General features: G+C 43.3%; 1 protein-coding gene across 3 annotated transcripts in view; it reads right to left on the reverse strand.

Annotated features, from left to right (window-relative positions):
• FRMD1 (FERM domain containing 1) overlaps nucleotides 1-16801 on the reverse strand; it is a 40848-nt gene that overhangs the window by 8773 nt on the left and 15274 nt on the right. For all 3 annotated transcript variants that reach the window (XM_069010198.1, XM_069010196.1, XM_069010197.1), the window contains 4 exons: nucleotides 8086-8165; nucleotides 5872-5948; nucleotides 4052-4238; nucleotides 1716-1871 (listed from right to left, as the gene is read on the reverse strand). In XM_069010198.1, the coding sequence (XP_068866299.1) occupies nucleotides 1716-1871; nucleotides 4052-4238; nucleotides 5872-5948; nucleotides 8086-8165 (500 nt within the window). The remainder of the gene's footprint in view (nucleotides 1-1715; nucleotides 1872-4051; nucleotides 4239-5871; nucleotides 5949-8085; nucleotides 8166-16801) is intronic.

The raw sequence follows: 16801 nt of genomic DNA on the forward strand, positions 1-16801 counted from the left end.
AGGGGAGCTAATCAATGCCCAGTTACAGGGACTTTCATTCTAACTTTCGATCTTGGCGTTGGGAGCAGGTGGTTTTACATGTTTATTACCTGGGTTGAAATACTGTCTGGCTTTTAACTCATGTTGCATCTTGGTATGACATACTTGGTCTCTAATCAGACTCTTTTGCTTGAAGACCAAAAAATATCATTAACTAATTCTTTCAGCCTCTCCTAACACAGCAGAGTTAGGGAGGTGAACACATACTTTTTTTTGCTAGGAGGAAAAGTAGGAAGAAAATTTTGGGGTAAAAATGTATGGACTCACAGAGCTCAAACTTTACATCCTAACTTTCTTCACCTGGCTTGCAAGATACTAGCCTTGTGCCATCACATTACCTCACCCTTCGCCCCTGGTACCATCCCTGTCTTCAAAGTCACTAAGAAATACTTTCTGCCTCCTAAGGGCAAAGAGCTTTGTAAATCAGTATTGGTCTGAATGAGAGATGTGGGGTGCGTTGTGTTTTCTTTTGTAGCTCCCAACTTCAGTAGAAGCCATAAGGAGGGTGTTAAGACAAAAGTGAGTGCTTTTGAAATCTCAGGGCAGCCAGCATACCAACACCTTCACCTGGCACCCCTCTGCGCTCGATCAGGCGATTTGTGACCCAAGTGGCACCTAGAAGGAGGATCTCTCACCACAAAATGTGCTAACTGTATCACTCATCAGGAATAAGAGCATATTATGGATTAAACAACACATGGAGGAGTACATGATGCCTAAGTTCAAGTCAGACAGGAGTTTGGATATTAAGAGCAACCGATTTCCAGCCTTGATGTTTTCTGATATAAAATGTATCATGTCCTGCCAGCTGGGTTTCTTATGGCAGTCAAGTGTAACTAACTCTCTTGTGACTGCATCATTACGGGCATTAAGAATCAAAACAGAGGACTGAAGAGAGGTAGGTGAGCATCTATGGTTTGTAAGCATTTGTTCAAAGGACATGGATACTTCCCAGACATAATTCCCACTGAGCATAAAAACCCAAAAAGTTTAATTATGAGTCTGTCAGAGTAGAATATCTCCATTTGGAAAAAAGGCCCAAGCCATTCCTAATTGCATAGGCAGGTTTCACTCACCTAAGAGGAACACAAAACTTCTCATTAGTCCTATTTCTAGATCTAAACTTTCAGCACGTGAAAATGAAGCACCTTCTGTTTAAGCAGGCTTGGATAAGGGGTCTAACAAGCAACAACGCAAGAATCCAAAACTGCCGGAAAAAGCATACAGCTGAAAAAATGCCAACCACTCTGGCAGGGTTGGAGAAGGAAGGGGATACGAAAGTTGGAATGACTCAGTGTCACCTTCAGTTACTACGTGACATTTGTGTGAAAGCTGGCTGACCTCTTGTCATTCTTTCAGTGAACTACAACAAGAAAAAAAGAGGCTTCACTGATTTCCCTGGTGCAATTCTACTGACAGGAAGGGACAAATACGAAGTTTTGCCATTCCTGTGGCCAGTTTCTTGGCCGAGGAACAAAATTAAATTCCAGCTATATCTGTATATTGGCAACGGATTTGTTTGTGGGGACAGGCCTCATTGGCCGAGCATTTTAGATTTGTTTGGCCTCTCTGAATCAGAGGCAACCGTCCCTCAAACAAACAGAAAGAGAAAAATGCAATGGTGTGCTCAATTAATGATGGGAGAGAAGTTCAAAATAAGCAGCTCTTTGTTTAACCTTCTGCAGCCTGTAGAAGTGGACGGGCACATCTTCCAGCAGGCAGGACTCCTTAATGAACTTCAGCACCGCTTCCTTAGCGCTCAGCCCTTGCTGTTCTCGGTGCATCTCTGGGGCATGTTTCAAGATGTAGTCGCTCCCCCTCTTTGCAATTATCTAAACCGCAGAGAAAACAAACAGGTCAGCAACTCTTCAGCAATCCCCACAACGGGCAGCTGTGAGCAATGGCAAAGCAGTGGCTGGAGGTGGAGTAGGTTCATATATTCCCTCAAGATGTTAGTCCACGTTCGCCTCTACCTCCCTGGAGGATAAGCATTTAAAGCAGCCCAGATGACACCGATCTCTCCAAACAGATCATAGTGGCAAAACTGTAACAGATCAAGACTATAGAGGTCATGTCAGCTCTTTTCACTTTTAAGTATTGCAATTAGTTTTCCTAAGTCTTGGCATCCATAAATGTTTATGGGCAGATAACAAATACTGCTCTGCATGCCAGCACAATCAGCAGCAACATCTCCAAACAGGCAGAAATGCTAGGTTTTCCTTTTAAGACCAGAAACTACACATTAGGCTTATTTAGCATTTCCATCCTCAAAGGGGTGTATAACACTATCTCAAGGTATTTTTTTATCTATTGGGAGTGGTTGGCAGGCACGTGGCTTCACTAAGCAGTAGAAAAACCTGCACTGGGCCTTTAGCTCCTGCCCTGCAAGTGCCCATTTCCCATGTTTGCCCACATGCCCTCTCTGTACAAGGCTACTGGGTGGCTCAGCCCCCTCCCATGCCCAGCTGGTTCTTTTCAGGGTGTAAGTGGCAGTGACAGGTAAGAGGGATGATTGGCTGAATTCACAACATCCCTCACCACCAGGAGCATTTGAAACTGGATTGCACCAGGTACCTGAGAACATCCTGCCAGGAACAACCTGTCCTGGCTCAAACCAACCAGACCCCATCACCACCCAGCTCCCACTTACATTTTATATTAAACCCCTTGTTTACTCTGTTTGCTAACACCTCTGCATGCCTTGCCAGATTAGTTACCCTCCCACAAGGAAGGCGGGCCTTGGTGGAGGACAACATCAATGCCATCAGCTGTGCAATGTCAGCAAAAAGAGATGTGCCAGCTCCACGGTTCAAAGCTAGGTGCGTCAGCCCAGGGCAGCACTGCCTCTCCTCACTGGCACGAGACTTGGGGCAACCCTTGGCCAAATAAGAAGCACGTGTTGAAGGAAGTGATTGTGTTGGGTGAGGAGATAGCTCACTATCTCCCTGTGGGAGCCCAGAGGCAGGGAGAGAAGCATCCCCATGCCTGCCAGATTTTGCTGTTTGTAATGATATAATAAATCACCCACATACTTGCTTGGGGTTGTGGCTCAGCGCAGGTGAGCAACAGTCTGTGATAAGCCCTCTAACTGCCTTGGAAACAGCACACAAGACCCACCTTTTCCAGCCCTTTTTTAGCTACCTCCTGACTGGCACCCCATAACAAGGAATGGCATGGGATGAGGGCCTGTTGTCTGGGAGAAAGGCACACTGCTGCACAGCAAGGCAGACAGGCTAGGATTTGTGCATGAAAGAGACTACCAGTCTTCAAGACAAGTCCTGTCACTGTTCTGAACCTTCTCCCCAAAGCAGGGGACAGTATCTTATAGGGGTGATGCAACTTGCCTGGGACAAGTAGCCAACTAAGAGAGCAAGTCTTAGCTAATTTGCCTTCATTTGACAATTAAATCAATTTTTGGTTGTAAGTCTTGAAGGGCACAAGTCACATGCACATGCTTATAAACAAATATGCAAACCCCTTCTCTTTCCTCTTACTGAACTTGAGGCAGAGATTAATGACAAAGCAAGCACCAGAGGCACTGCACAGCAGTACTACCCTGTAGGGTTTGGATCTATCTATCCCTGAGGCAAGCATTACAGAGATGGGAACAAAGGGCAATGGACTTGGCTTTGCAGCCCTGATGTTTTCTGGAGAGCTTGGGTTGTGCAGATCTTGCTGATGTACCACTGGAAGCACACAACCCTTTAAGCCACAGAAGAATTAAACAAAGACAGCTGTGCTGTTAGAGTTATTCATGTGACACCAACACATTCCATCACCAAGGAAGGATGTACCACCCACCTCACTAAAGAGTGAGCCCAGGAACATGCACCTATATCCAGCGAAAAGACAAGAGATATCTCCTGAGGGAACTTCAGGGTGACACTCTACCTGTCTGCCTGATCATTGCAGTGGGAGATGAGGAAGTCGTGTGGCTGCAGTTAGGTACCACCTTGGCATAGCTCCTGCTGCATGCATAATCTGTTGACAGAAGGATTCCCCCCAAACTTACCCATTGCGGGAAATAAGCCTGAGGTTCAAAATATTTGCCAGCGTGGACCTTCTCTCTGTAGTTGCCCAAGTCTGCCTGTAAGCTGTAAGCAGCCAGCAAGAAGTAGATTTCTTCTTTGTGGTTGCAATGAGACATAAGTACTTGCTCTTTGAGATGGCAGTAGTAGAGCTGCCGTGCCACCTTATCGCTGCAAGACAAAGGCAAATTTACTCCAAGAACAAAGTTCAGATAAGGTCCCTCAAAAACATCATCCTGCTAAGAAGAGGGATTAAACTTTGACACATCTGATGTGTGCCAATGCTACCCTGATACAGGTCTGTGTATAAGGAGCACCAAACCAAGATCAAGGTCTTCTCCCACTAAGTGTTGTACAAACAAGAGAAATGGTAACTTCTACCTTGAGGAGCATGAGATCTAAGAAGTTAGGGCAGAAGATAGATGAAAGAAAAATCACATCACACCTGTTTTGGAGACTGACTACAATCAAGCACTTCTGTTTCCCTGGAAAGCCTGTAGCAGCCGGGAGAGTTAACTCCCTCGGACGCCCAGTCCTGTTTCTTGCACACCTGTCCTCCTTTCCCCTCTAAACTTGGCACTGCTTTTTTGTTTCACCTTGCCTTAGGCTCATGATACTTTTCAACAGCTAATTCCCTGCAAGGTAGATCAAAAGACATGGGAGCCCTGGGCTTGTTTTTGTCTTCGTCCTCAAGCTGCTAAACAGGGATTGTCTGATAAGGCATAACTATGGCATAGCCTTGATAACCCACACACCCCCTGCCCTCAGAAATCATGGGAAGCAGGCTGCTGACATGTACATGTAGATGAGGTGCTGGACACTACAGTCTGCTTGTAAAAGTGTGCATGTATAGTTTCAAGGGGCCAGATTACCTCTGCATGGTTCCACAAACCTCTCCAATTAAACTACTAGTGCAAGAGAAATATGCCTGTGATGATGAAGGATATGTGCCTTGGGAGTGGCAGAAAGATATGTAATCTCCCTTTGTACAAAAAAAGCAAAATGGAATAGAAAGCATTTATCAGCCAAACAGACTCCATAAGAAAGAGTCCCCTGTATCCAAAAATGAAAGACTATGGAGAGAGAAAACATAGAAAACCACAAGCTTTGCTCAAGACAAGAACAAATGCCAAAAATTTGGTAAAGATGTTAATCCCACCTAATGATCCCAGCTCCTGGCTTGCCCTGGGGACAGAGCCACACCAGAAGTGCTGATGTAAATTAACTCTGTCAGTTGTTCATTTTTAACTACCTCATCCTTTGTTCTGTACCATGGGTGAGGGTGGTGCTGTTTTGAGTGCAGCCCATATTCCATGTGAATGGACTACAAATGCAAAACTCTCTAACTTATGAAGTAATTTCTTTTGTCCATGTATGAAAGTCCATTTTCCAGGAGTAAACTGCACAGAGCACTGCTCAAATACAAAAACCAGATCCAAAGTGCTTTGGAGTATAAATAACTATTTTTGGTATATTCATCTGGTGCTTTTCATACAACCAAAAGACACAAGCAAAAGAGTACTAATCATGTTTTGATAATGTCGTCATTCAACCTGCTCTTTCAACACAGATGGAAAAGCAGTCACAGTTTTCCTAGGGATATGGAGTATGATTCAGGCAGAAAACATTCATAGCTGAGTGAGGAAGTCTGTGAAGGTCTTAAAAAAAAAATCCAAACAGACTTTTTAAGCTTATTTCAGTGAGCTCACAGAGATGAGCTTAACAAAGAAACATTATTTTTCTTTCATTTTAAGAACATACTGAATAATTCAAAACACAGTAATTACCACAGAAGGGAACTTACCCTATTACTCTTCCATTTTCTACGTAGTATTGTACTCTAAAGAATGCAACAAATGGAGGGCTGAATTTCTCTGTCCCCTAGAGCAAAGACAGAAGACGAGTTAAATTATGATCAGCATCCAAAATTCCTGTTACCCTATATGGTAATGTTATCTTCTCCCAAGTTCACTCCCCATACTGCTTTTCATTTTCTACTCTTAGCTCTTGGCAAGTTTTAGGGGCGAGTCTGACTGTCTTGGAGGCTCATGACAATGAGGCATCACAAAACATTCAGACAGGTTCAACGACAAAATATCCTAGGAAGAGCAGAAGATTTTGGATAGGAGGGATGAGCTGGTGTAAGAGTCCCAGCATAGCCTGGGGACACCCAGCCTGGCCCAGAGTTACCTAGCTCAGCACCTGGCAGCACCACAAACACATTCATGCTGAACACAGCAAGTTTAACTCAGCCTCCCTCAAAGCGCCAGGCAAGGCGGCAGGGCAGCGTGCCACGCTGGCACGGCCCTGGCATTTCCAGGGCACTCCTAGGAGCAACCATCCATCCCTGCACCACACCACACCACATCTCTCAGCATGGACACACACGCTGCCACGCTCAGCAGTCGCTGCCTGGGGCTGAGGCACACCAGCCTGGTAGCAGCTCCGTGCCTGTTGTTTGGCAGGGCTCGTGGTGAGTTATTCACACGTTCCTGCAGCCACAGACAAAAAGGCAATGTTTGTGCCTGCCTCACACTGAGGAGTGCTGTTAGAAGAAAGCCAGCACGAGTCCTATGGTTTTAACTACAGCCTATCTTTCCGACTTACAGCTTGTTTTAAACAGGAGGGAAAAAAAAAGAAAAGAATGGGAAGAAGAAGAAGAAGAAGAAGAAGAAAGGAACATCTTACTAGCTTATTCTCTTATCTTTCCTACTTTGCCACTTTAATGTTCACACAAATAACTTTTCTCCCACAGGCACTTCCAAGGCTTTTCTGGTCAGACCCATTTCACTGGGACAAGGTACATGCCATGCCCTCCACATTTGATGCAGACAGCTTCTTGATCATGTAAATATCTCCATTTTATTTCTGGAACTTGTTCACAGTCACCCTATTTTATCAGCTGGACTGGGCTTTCCACCTGAAACCTCTTCATAGGAATTATATCCTTGTCAATTAACCCAGTCCAATAGGCTAACTCATCTCAGACTGTAGTACTGCCAATGGCAACTCATGCAGTCTTTTATGATTCGCATCACACCAGAGGTTCAACACTTATCCTGACCGGAAAAGTGTTGCAAGAATCCAATCACAAAGCAACCTCAAAGCCTACCCCATCCCAAGGCAAACAGAAACACCTGCTTTGGGAAGCTCTCACTGGCTGGACAGACAGCCCTCCGAGTGACTCTGGCTGTCTTTGAAGTAACTCTCACTCATTTGGGAAAAGCAGAGCACATGCTTGGGGATAAGAGAGATCCCCAAACCTCACTAGTCATCTACAGACTTCTCTAAGCAGCAGAAATGGCAAGTGTGCCTACTCTGCAAAAGAAAACCCTTAAGCAAGGTGGAAAAAGTCATAACGACCCAATTAAGATATCTGAAAGCAATTCCAATCTATACTTGGTTCTAGACTATGACTCCTCTATTAATGACACATTAATATTAATGACACATTCCACCAACAGGAATTATCATGTCTGAATGAACAGCATTAAACAATTACATAGGCTTGTCTTTATTTCACATAGCTTTTCCCTCCCTTGTCAGGGCTAGCTAGCATTAAAGAATTAGGCCTCTTTTCAAACAAAATATCCTTCCTCTCCCTCCACTGTCCTTTAGCACTTACTCTGGGAAGAGTCACAGCTCCAGTCTTTTCCCTCGTATCAGATTCAAGTCACAAAAGGTTACTTTAGGTTGTTTTGCTTAAGGATAAAAATGAGGCCTCCAGACTAAGATCCAGACTAAGTTCAAATGGAAAACTGACCAACTGACCTCCACTTCGGTAGCAGCCAAGCAGCAACCATGTGGTAATTATTGCTCAGGTAAAGTTGTGTAAGAGGCTGTTTTAGCTCTTTTAATTAATTGTACAGCTGTGCACGAGTCACTGCATCTTGCTACTGAAAAGTATTCTGCAGACCATCTTCAAGAAATGCTCTATGGACCTCAGTTTAAGAGTTTTCATTTCACTGTGTAGTCCAATAAAAAAGCAGCAGCCTCCAAAATTAAACACTTCTCTTACTTTGGTGGTCTCTTTCTTCCATTCCTTTGAAAAGTATTTGCTAAGCTTCTGCTCCAGGTCTATAAAAACATACTCATTATCTGAAAGATAAGAAGAAAGGAATTTAATGTTAAATAATTAGAATTTTTTAGTCATTAAACATTTATTTAACTCTACAAGTTATTTCCAAGCAATATATTTTAAAACAAAGCTAACCAGGGAATAGACAGGGCAGTGGGGGGAAAAAAAAAAAAAAAGGAGTACTCTTAAGTACATGTGCTACTCCAGACAGTATGGAAGGAAGGTCAGTCACACCTTCAAGAGATCCTGAGCTAAAGGTTCCCAAACACCTTAGCCAGAAATGCAGAATTCCTGCTTTATAATCAAGAAGCCGTTTACAAAAGGGAAACATCATCTTACCGAGCTAATTGTACTGTCAGCTTGCCGGATTCAGTTTTTTATTGCTATTAAACAAGCAAGCCCTACCCAAGGTTGTACTCTGCCATCATGTTGCACCATGGTCCAACATGGCACAAGTAAGTAAACAGAGCTGGGTATTTGACAGTTTTCATCCTCTGCATGTGAAGGGGATCCTCTGAAAGGGTGAGAAACAAGAGGACCAAACACAAACGCCTTCCTCAGAAGGTCTGGTGTCTCCTGCTCACACCCAACTTCTTTCATATAGAAAAAAGATGAATGAAAGGAAGGGAAACCTGGCCTGCCTCAAAAGATAAAGGACCAGGACTTGCTCTCCACCCTAGTGAGAGTGAACATGACACAGCCTGAATGGCACATCACCTTGAAAGAGCTTTGTGCTGTTTTCAAAGCTGATGTTTCATAACACTGCTTACCAATTATCAAATACAAACAACTCAGCCAGTGAAAGATTTTTTTCCTGAGTCTTCAAGTCTCTTAAGGAAAAAAAAAAACAAACCAAATGACAAGACCTGACAGGTGTTTCAGGCTGCAGCAGCACTGCCAGCTGAGCACATTCACCTGACCAGTCCCTCTACTCTTTGATCTTGCTTAGGACAGTGTTTTGACAGGTGACACAAGTCCCAAGATGAAGAGCTTGCTCCTTAGACATGAAAGACGCAGGAGAAAAAAGATGAAGGAAAAAAAAGGAAAAAGAACCCTTCACAAAACGAACTTCTTCCCCTTAAGACCAGCCCAGGCTTCCAAATGAGTCTGCACTTGTGTTTGCATGGCAGATACGGGCCTGGCATGGTCAGTGTTACAGCAGGTGTTGAAGGGGCTCTGAGCTACCTCGCAGTCACCCTTCCACAGCATTCCAGATCCTTAGAGGGGCAGATAACTGCAAATATTGTCTTTGCTAGCTTTCAAAAAACAAGCAAGCAAAACAACCCTCTGTCACCACCTCCTTCACCTCCCACCTCAAGTTAAAGAAACCACACCTGGTGCTATCCAGAACTGGCCCACACATCACCCTACTAGGAAACCTTCTGTAAAATATCAATAACACTGGACACAAAAAGGACAATGTCCAAAAAAGTCCTGTTTCTGTCTCCATGCTCTTTCCTGCATTGTACTGATTGCAGCTTTACTTTTAATATACTTACATACTGTTACATAATACATTAATATACTTACATTTCTGTTTATCACTTTACTTGACATATCACACACAAAAACAAAACAGTATTTAACAGAACCATTGAAATGGCTGTATGGAATTACTGAAAGTGTTGGTGGTGGGAATTTAAGTGCTGTAACACACAAGATGGTATAGAAGCTATTTTTGCTGTTTTGACAAGAAGAGGAAGAGTTTTTATTGTCACAGAGATTGCATCTTGTACCTGCCTCTTCACTTCTGCCTGTAAGATAGGGAGACTGGTGGGCTACACTGGCCCTAGCCCTTCCTTTTCTAGGTCCATTAAGATCAGATAATACTGCCTTGAAGAGGCTGATAGAAGTCCTAGTCAGTGAGAGAGAGAAGACTTTGTTCATGTTAGACTTGTCTCTATCCCTTGCCAGCTGCCAAGCTGGTAAGCATCACTCTGTAAAGCTTTTATTAAAAAAGAAGTAAAAGCTCGTTTAGGAATCAATTGCACAGCAAGCGACAGGAGTGGGATAACACGAGCACGGCACCCAGTCCCTCCCTGGGCTTTGATAGCCCTGGAGCAGGGCAAGTGCTCCACTACAGGCTCCCCACGCGGCACAGGGCTGGTCCTGAGGGCACAGCAGTGCTGGGTAAAGCCTGTATTGCCTCCGTCAGCACTGTGCTCTTTAGCTGACACCTCGTGAAGAGGCTATAAAAAGTTGAAGGGTCAGTTTTCCTTTCTAGCTCAAGAATGATCCCATGCTCAGAGGCATTCAGAGAAACACATTAATTATTCCTCAATCAGGAGGGAAAAATTGCAACAGCAAGCACAGTGACATACCCCAAACCATCCCGTCACACCTGAATACTAAGTCAGAAAGGGAAAAAGTGTGACAGAACAGTTACACTACAGTAAAGTTATTTGTTACTCACACCCCACAGCCCCTATTTATCTGTCATGTTCATTAGGTTAGAGATGATTTTGTGAAGGCCCAGATGTCATACCTGAGGACTCCAGGTTATTATCAGACCTACTGAGAGATGCACATAAACCACAAGTATAAGCCAGGCTACAAGAGGACACCCCAAAGTATCATCTCTCCCTGGGGGTCCCACTCCTCCCCAGCCCAGTTCAGCATCCTCCCTCCCGTGCAAGAATGCAGCACTGCATTCCTGCCTTAATGAAGTTAATATTGCTGGAATGTCAACCTGCAATGTAAGACTCCATCTACAAAAACAAGGAGGTATTTTCCCTCCGCAGCCCTACTGGTTTCTGGATGGCTTTGGGTTCTTTTTCCTTACACTGGATTAGTGATGAAACCTAAGAGATCTTTTGCCAGATGCTAAAACTGTCTGCTTTGAAAATAAGCATCTCTAACAGATATGAGGGCACCAAACTGCAGCACCCCTGAGCAGTGCTGTAAAGGACAATATAGAAATGCACAGATGGCCCCCTTTCCAGGGAAGAATAAATTTGATCTGTGGATCCAAATGGGGCTGGATACTCAGCAGGTACAAACTGTCATTGCTTCACTGGCCTCAGCTGAAGGACAAGTGAAAGGTACTAAAAAGCTGACTGAGAAGCATGCACACATAGAAATACACTCTCATCCACCTGCAGCTACCGACACCGAGTTCATGAATCTCATCTCAGCACTAGAGGTAATCTTACAAACACATCAGCTTCTCTTGAAAGGCTCCCCCATGTTTGTGTGTACAAATACCAGACCTGGAACAACTCACCAGTGCACTGCAATCCCATGAAATGCATCTGGACAACCCCTTGCAGTAAGGCAATTTACACATTTCTCCCAATTTCACCTTTAAGAATTCTCAAACGAGATTGAAAATTTATGCTGTAAAAATCACATTTCAAGATAAGCAGTTACCAGAAATGAAAAACACTTCCACTCTGCAATATTAGCTTAGCACATTTTATGTATTTTAAAAAAAATATAGGACACGCATTGTTGCAAAAAAATAATGGGCCAGGTCCCCAGTTAGAAAAAAGTGACACAGTTCCAGTGAGTGATGCAGACTTACAATAGGCATTATTTACACTGAAGGAAAAATGGGAATAGAAAATTATGGCTGTAATACAGGGCCAAACCAGTTCCAAGTCATTGTTAGCCTAAACACCCTTATTTTGCATTAACCAGTTCCTCCTCATCTTATTTTTTATGAAAAGTGAGTTTTCTGTATAAAAGCTAAGTAATGGTGAATGCCAAAAACCTGTTCTCCTCCTGTGCCCATTATGGCCTAGGAGCACCAAGAAATTCCACAAAGGTGTCCTACCAAGAGTCAGAGCTTAGGCCCCAAAGGCAGCCAGGAAGATCCCACTAACAAATTTGGCTAAGTATATTTTAGTAGTGCAACTAGACATTCCAGAAGAATAGGATTCAAATAAAATATGAATTAGTGCAAAGCCAGATTTCCACATAGCAAGCATTTTCTGCCTAAAAGAGAAGGGAAAAAATTATCCATGGCTATTGCATGTAACTTTTTCCAGACGCTTCAGGAAGCTTCATGGCAACACCACTATGTCCCTTGAGGTGCAACAGGAAAGAGCAAGAGCAGGACAGAAGGATGCTAGGGTTAGGGGAGAGCTGAAGCTTAAAAAAACAACAAACACCCCCCACTCTAAAAAATACCTCACAACACATGCTGTAGACCTCACATAACCTGAGCACCAGCATGGATTTTTTTTGTTTGGTAATTGAAGAAACACTGACTGCACAACTCCTTTTGCATGTGGAGCTTCCCAAGCTTCCAAGCCTTAGTGATTTGGGAAAATCACTATCCACATGGCATCTGCTCCTACCACCTCTACATAGCTTCTTGATGCTCCTGGTGCTACCTTTTAAGCCAATAGAAAGAAATGTTGTCCACTTTCTGATACCTGGTTGATTAGTTTACTAAAGGGTCTAAAAACTTGGTTCAGGATAAACTTGTGTTTTTAGCTTTAGCTGGAAAGTACATGTATCTCAAGTGAAGGGGAGAATCACAACAGAGGCTGGGAGTAAAGCAAGGGAGGTCGTGGCTGAGGTCACTTTAGGTGGGATGGACACAAGGCCTGTGGAGCGTAGCATGAAAGGAGACAATATCAAGAAGCCTGAGATCATGTGGCTGTTAGGAACTACTGAGGTCTGAACACTGAGCTAAAGGCTCCTTCATACCTGGTAATGGATAGGCACTGCAAGAATTTACTTAGCAACAAGGCATGCCCAGGCAAAGATCTCCAGACTTCAGCAGTGTCACAGTGGAACAAGAAGAAGCACAAGAAGAGCTGCAAAACCATTTCCAGCGCTGCTTATCCAGGGGCAAACAAACCCCTTGCAATTCTCAGGCAGGAGAGCACTTGGCTGGATGTTGTACTGATACCGAAGGAGGAACGATTGACAGCAGGTACAGGCAAAAAACTGCCTTCATAGGAGGAGACCACGTAAGTCCTTTCAAGGAGTACTTTATACACTGGACATCTGAACCCCTGCAATTCCCATTAGATGGTCCATTTCTTATATTGCATTTAACTCATTTGAGGTGCGAAAGTCACTGTAATAGAGTTGTACCTTAGGTTAGAATACAGGAGAAATCCACAAAGGAGACTCAACCATGCAAGCAGATTTAAGAGAGGACAGGCAAGAAGCAGGGATAATGAGGAAGGACTGGTGTGTAGAAATCCTTATAAGGTATTTCAGATAACTTTTGTTATTTGTCTCCTAAGAGACCCTTTGTTATAAGAGATACCCATGTAATAGAAAGATAACATGGTAGCATATTCTGTCCATGAACTTCAGTACTGGGGGATATACAGATGCAGAAGAGTTTACTGGAGGCAGAGCAGTTTTCTCTGAGCTCCTTGGTAAGCTTGTGCTGGGAAGCATGGGCCTGGCAAGGTGAACAGCCATAACTGTAAAAACCAAAGTATTATCCTTGAGGCAGGGGATTTGGTTTTGCAAGAAAGCCAGTCTGACAAATCACAAGAAGACACAGAGACAGTCGGAGGGTATAGGAGCTGCAGTCTTGCTCCTTCCCAATTGAAGGCTTCCATCTGCTTAGGTCAAGCAAGGTTTGCTTCTAGAAAGGCATCACCCAAAACTCAGGATTGAAGGGATCTGGGTTATAATGACAAAGGAAGGCTGGCTGTTCTTTGTTTGCTGACAATCAGTTTTGTTTTAGAAGACTGAATGTGTTGCTGCACACACTTTCTGATAACAAGAGGGAAACCTCCTGCAGGGCACTAGATAAGGTTGACCCTGCAGGAGGATTTGCCATATAAGACCCAGCTGCTGAAGTCTATGGAACCAGATTGAACCTGGCAGGGTTTCAGGATTTTTCACTGAGCAAACTACAAGGAGAAAAAAAAGCACTTCAAGCAGCAGGAGCACACAAGGTATAGCCTGTGTGATGATCCATGCCAAAACTAGAAGAGCAACATGACCCAAGGTTTGTGGGACCTCCCACTAATGCACATTCCTGAATTACATTTTCAAAGCAATCAACTTCTTACAGAAACAATGTTTTTTCTCCCCAAATATATTGGGTTGAAGTGGTTTTCCTCTTGACAATAAAAAAACAGTTCAAGAGAAGAAGGGATGAAAAATTCTGTCCTGTAACTGTTATTGTTACCTTTAATTCTGAAGCTTGCCCTCAGCATCTGCAACAGCCAGAAGAGAATGCAACATATTTAGGCATCAAATGCTGGGAAACAGGCTCCAAGACCTACAGCTTAGGTCTTACAGCATTCATGGTTTGCACTTTGCATGGTGCTTTGCAGTGCTGTTTTCCTTTTTGCCACACTTAGGTGTTAAACTTCAGTTCATGATTAAGGACTCCAACCTATCCCCCTCACACACACACTTACTATGAGACCAACTGAGCATTAGTGTATCTGTACAACGTCTGCAGGTCAAATGGGCTCCTAATCCAGATAATCCATGCAGTGTGATTGGCTACAGTTCTGTAGAAATCCTTTTAATTTTCATTCTGTTGCTACTGCTGACAGTCAGGGTTTTGTTGACAAATTAGCAGCAAAGTAATGGATGCAGGTGGATTAGAATACCTTGTTTTGCATGTGGCAGTATCAGACTGCCAAAAATGAACACACAGTAAGAAACCAGGAAAAATATCATTATTAAAACAGGGTGGCTATTTTTTAAAAAATTTCTTCTTGCAGCTGCAGCACAGAGGTGAAAGCACAATGCAGGAGAGGAATTACCTTTTCAAAAATGTCAATGCTTCCTCTCAATTTTTTGGATACCTAACTCAGCCTTTCCTCACAGACCAGGCCCAGGCCTCCCCTTCATAGCCTCTGTGGGATGTACACTGACTTGCTGCTCAGCCAAGGCAGTTGACTTAAGCACCCACAAGGCAACCCTGGGAATGCAAAACTTACCCAGGTCATCGCCCAACTGACCCCCCTGACCTGAGAGCTTCCCTTTCTTGAGGTGATAGCTTGTTGTGAAGTCAAAAATCCCTGAGAAGCAGGCAGTGCCTTAAAGCTACTTCCAAATGCCAGACTCAGAGTGCTACATTTGCTATAGAAGCAAGACCTCAGCTACCACAGGCAGCAATGGAGATGATCACCAGTCTGTTGATCAAAATAAGGCAGAGGAGAAATCAAGTTGTGGAACAGAAAAAGTATTTCCTTTCAGAAAAGTGAACAACCAACCCCCCAAACAAAAAAAGAGAGATGTTAGTTCAGGCTGCTGGACTCCTGTAACTCTTTTCCTTGACTTTTTAGGAGCTTTCTGGAAGAACTAGCTGCTCTAAAAAAAGAAGAATCTTTGTGAAGTGAGAAGACTGTTACCACTTAAAGATGTGGACAATATACTCTAAAGTCCAGTCAGAACAGCTTTATTATGCTCTTTGGGATGCAGTGGTTACAATGCACTTCCAACAGGTTGAAAGGCATCTGCCACAATAGGGTATTTTGGGACTAGAACCCCTGTGCTTGACAGGGTGAAGGAAACTGCTTTACAGAAAAGGTGTGAGGAAAGGAAAAAGCAGGGTATGGAAAATACCTGTGAAGGGAGAGAAAAGGGAAAGAAGTATAAGAAGAACAGGAGAAGAATAAAAAAAACAAAATAGGAATGAAATTGCCCTGTCTTCCAGGAGAGGAAAGAGGCTCCAATTTCAGCCAAGATGTCCTGCAAGTGGAATAGGCAAAACCTGGTGTTAAAAAATGTCACAAAGGGGAGGACTCAGAAACATAGATGATTTGTGAAAGAAGTTAAGAGCATTCAGGTCTTCCTCACATTAAAAAAAACTGCACTGGTTTAAAGCACAGGTATATCAGGTTTAAGGAATCTCTCTTATGGAGATAAAAAAGCTTATATTCCTCTCAGTTTGAATGCTGCACTCAGAAAAAGCAGTTCTTACAGAATGAGAGCATAAAGGAAATGAGACAAACTTAGAAAAAGACCCTTATTTCATCCCACATATTTATAAAGAAGCAAAATAAATCTTTAGAAGGACTTACAAAAGACTACTGTAATTTCAATGAAATTTCTAGAATTGCAGTAGTAAATAACACACTTGAGAAAGTTTTTGGAGAAGAGAGAAGTCTTTCAGTGCTTTTGGAAATGTGGGGAGGCAAGATAAACAAGACAACAGATCCATTTCTAATTACTAGGAGTTGGGGTGTGGGAAGGAATGCCAATGCTCACACCATACCAGAAATGTGATCTCTCATATCAATTTGTTTCTTTAACACCATTTCCTGGCCAATGCTAAGCCACAGGACCAAGCAAACTGGACTTTAATTCATGGACTAAGAAGTTTTGTATTTCCCACATGATATTTCAACACCCAGTGTGTCCCACACGTGCATTCAGTCCCTTACACCTCCCCACTGCCACATTATTTGTGTGTGACTTCAGAAGATAAGTAACACTTTCAGCTCCAAGGTCCTTTTAAAATCCACCTCCTGTTCAATACCTGTAGTTTTGAATATAGTAACAAATATGTTGACTAGCAACTCCCACTACAGGAGAGAAAGCAAGCCCCACAAAGAGGTGGAATCTAAGAACAAAGGTGGAGAAAGAAAGCCCCCCCTTTACTCAATTTGTCTGCCCACATACCAAAGATCAAAAGAGCTCTGGGAAGGCTCTGCATAATCTACATACTTTGTGACCTTATTACAATCAAATTCCCCCCGCAGGCACAGCCACTGTG

This window comes from Aphelocoma coerulescens, chromosome 3 (assembly GCF_041296385.1).
Source record: "Aphelocoma coerulescens isolate FSJ_1873_10779 chromosome 3, UR_Acoe_1.0, whole genome shotgun sequence".
Taxonomy (NCBI): domain Eukaryota; kingdom Metazoa; phylum Chordata; class Aves; order Passeriformes; family Corvidae; genus Aphelocoma; species Aphelocoma coerulescens.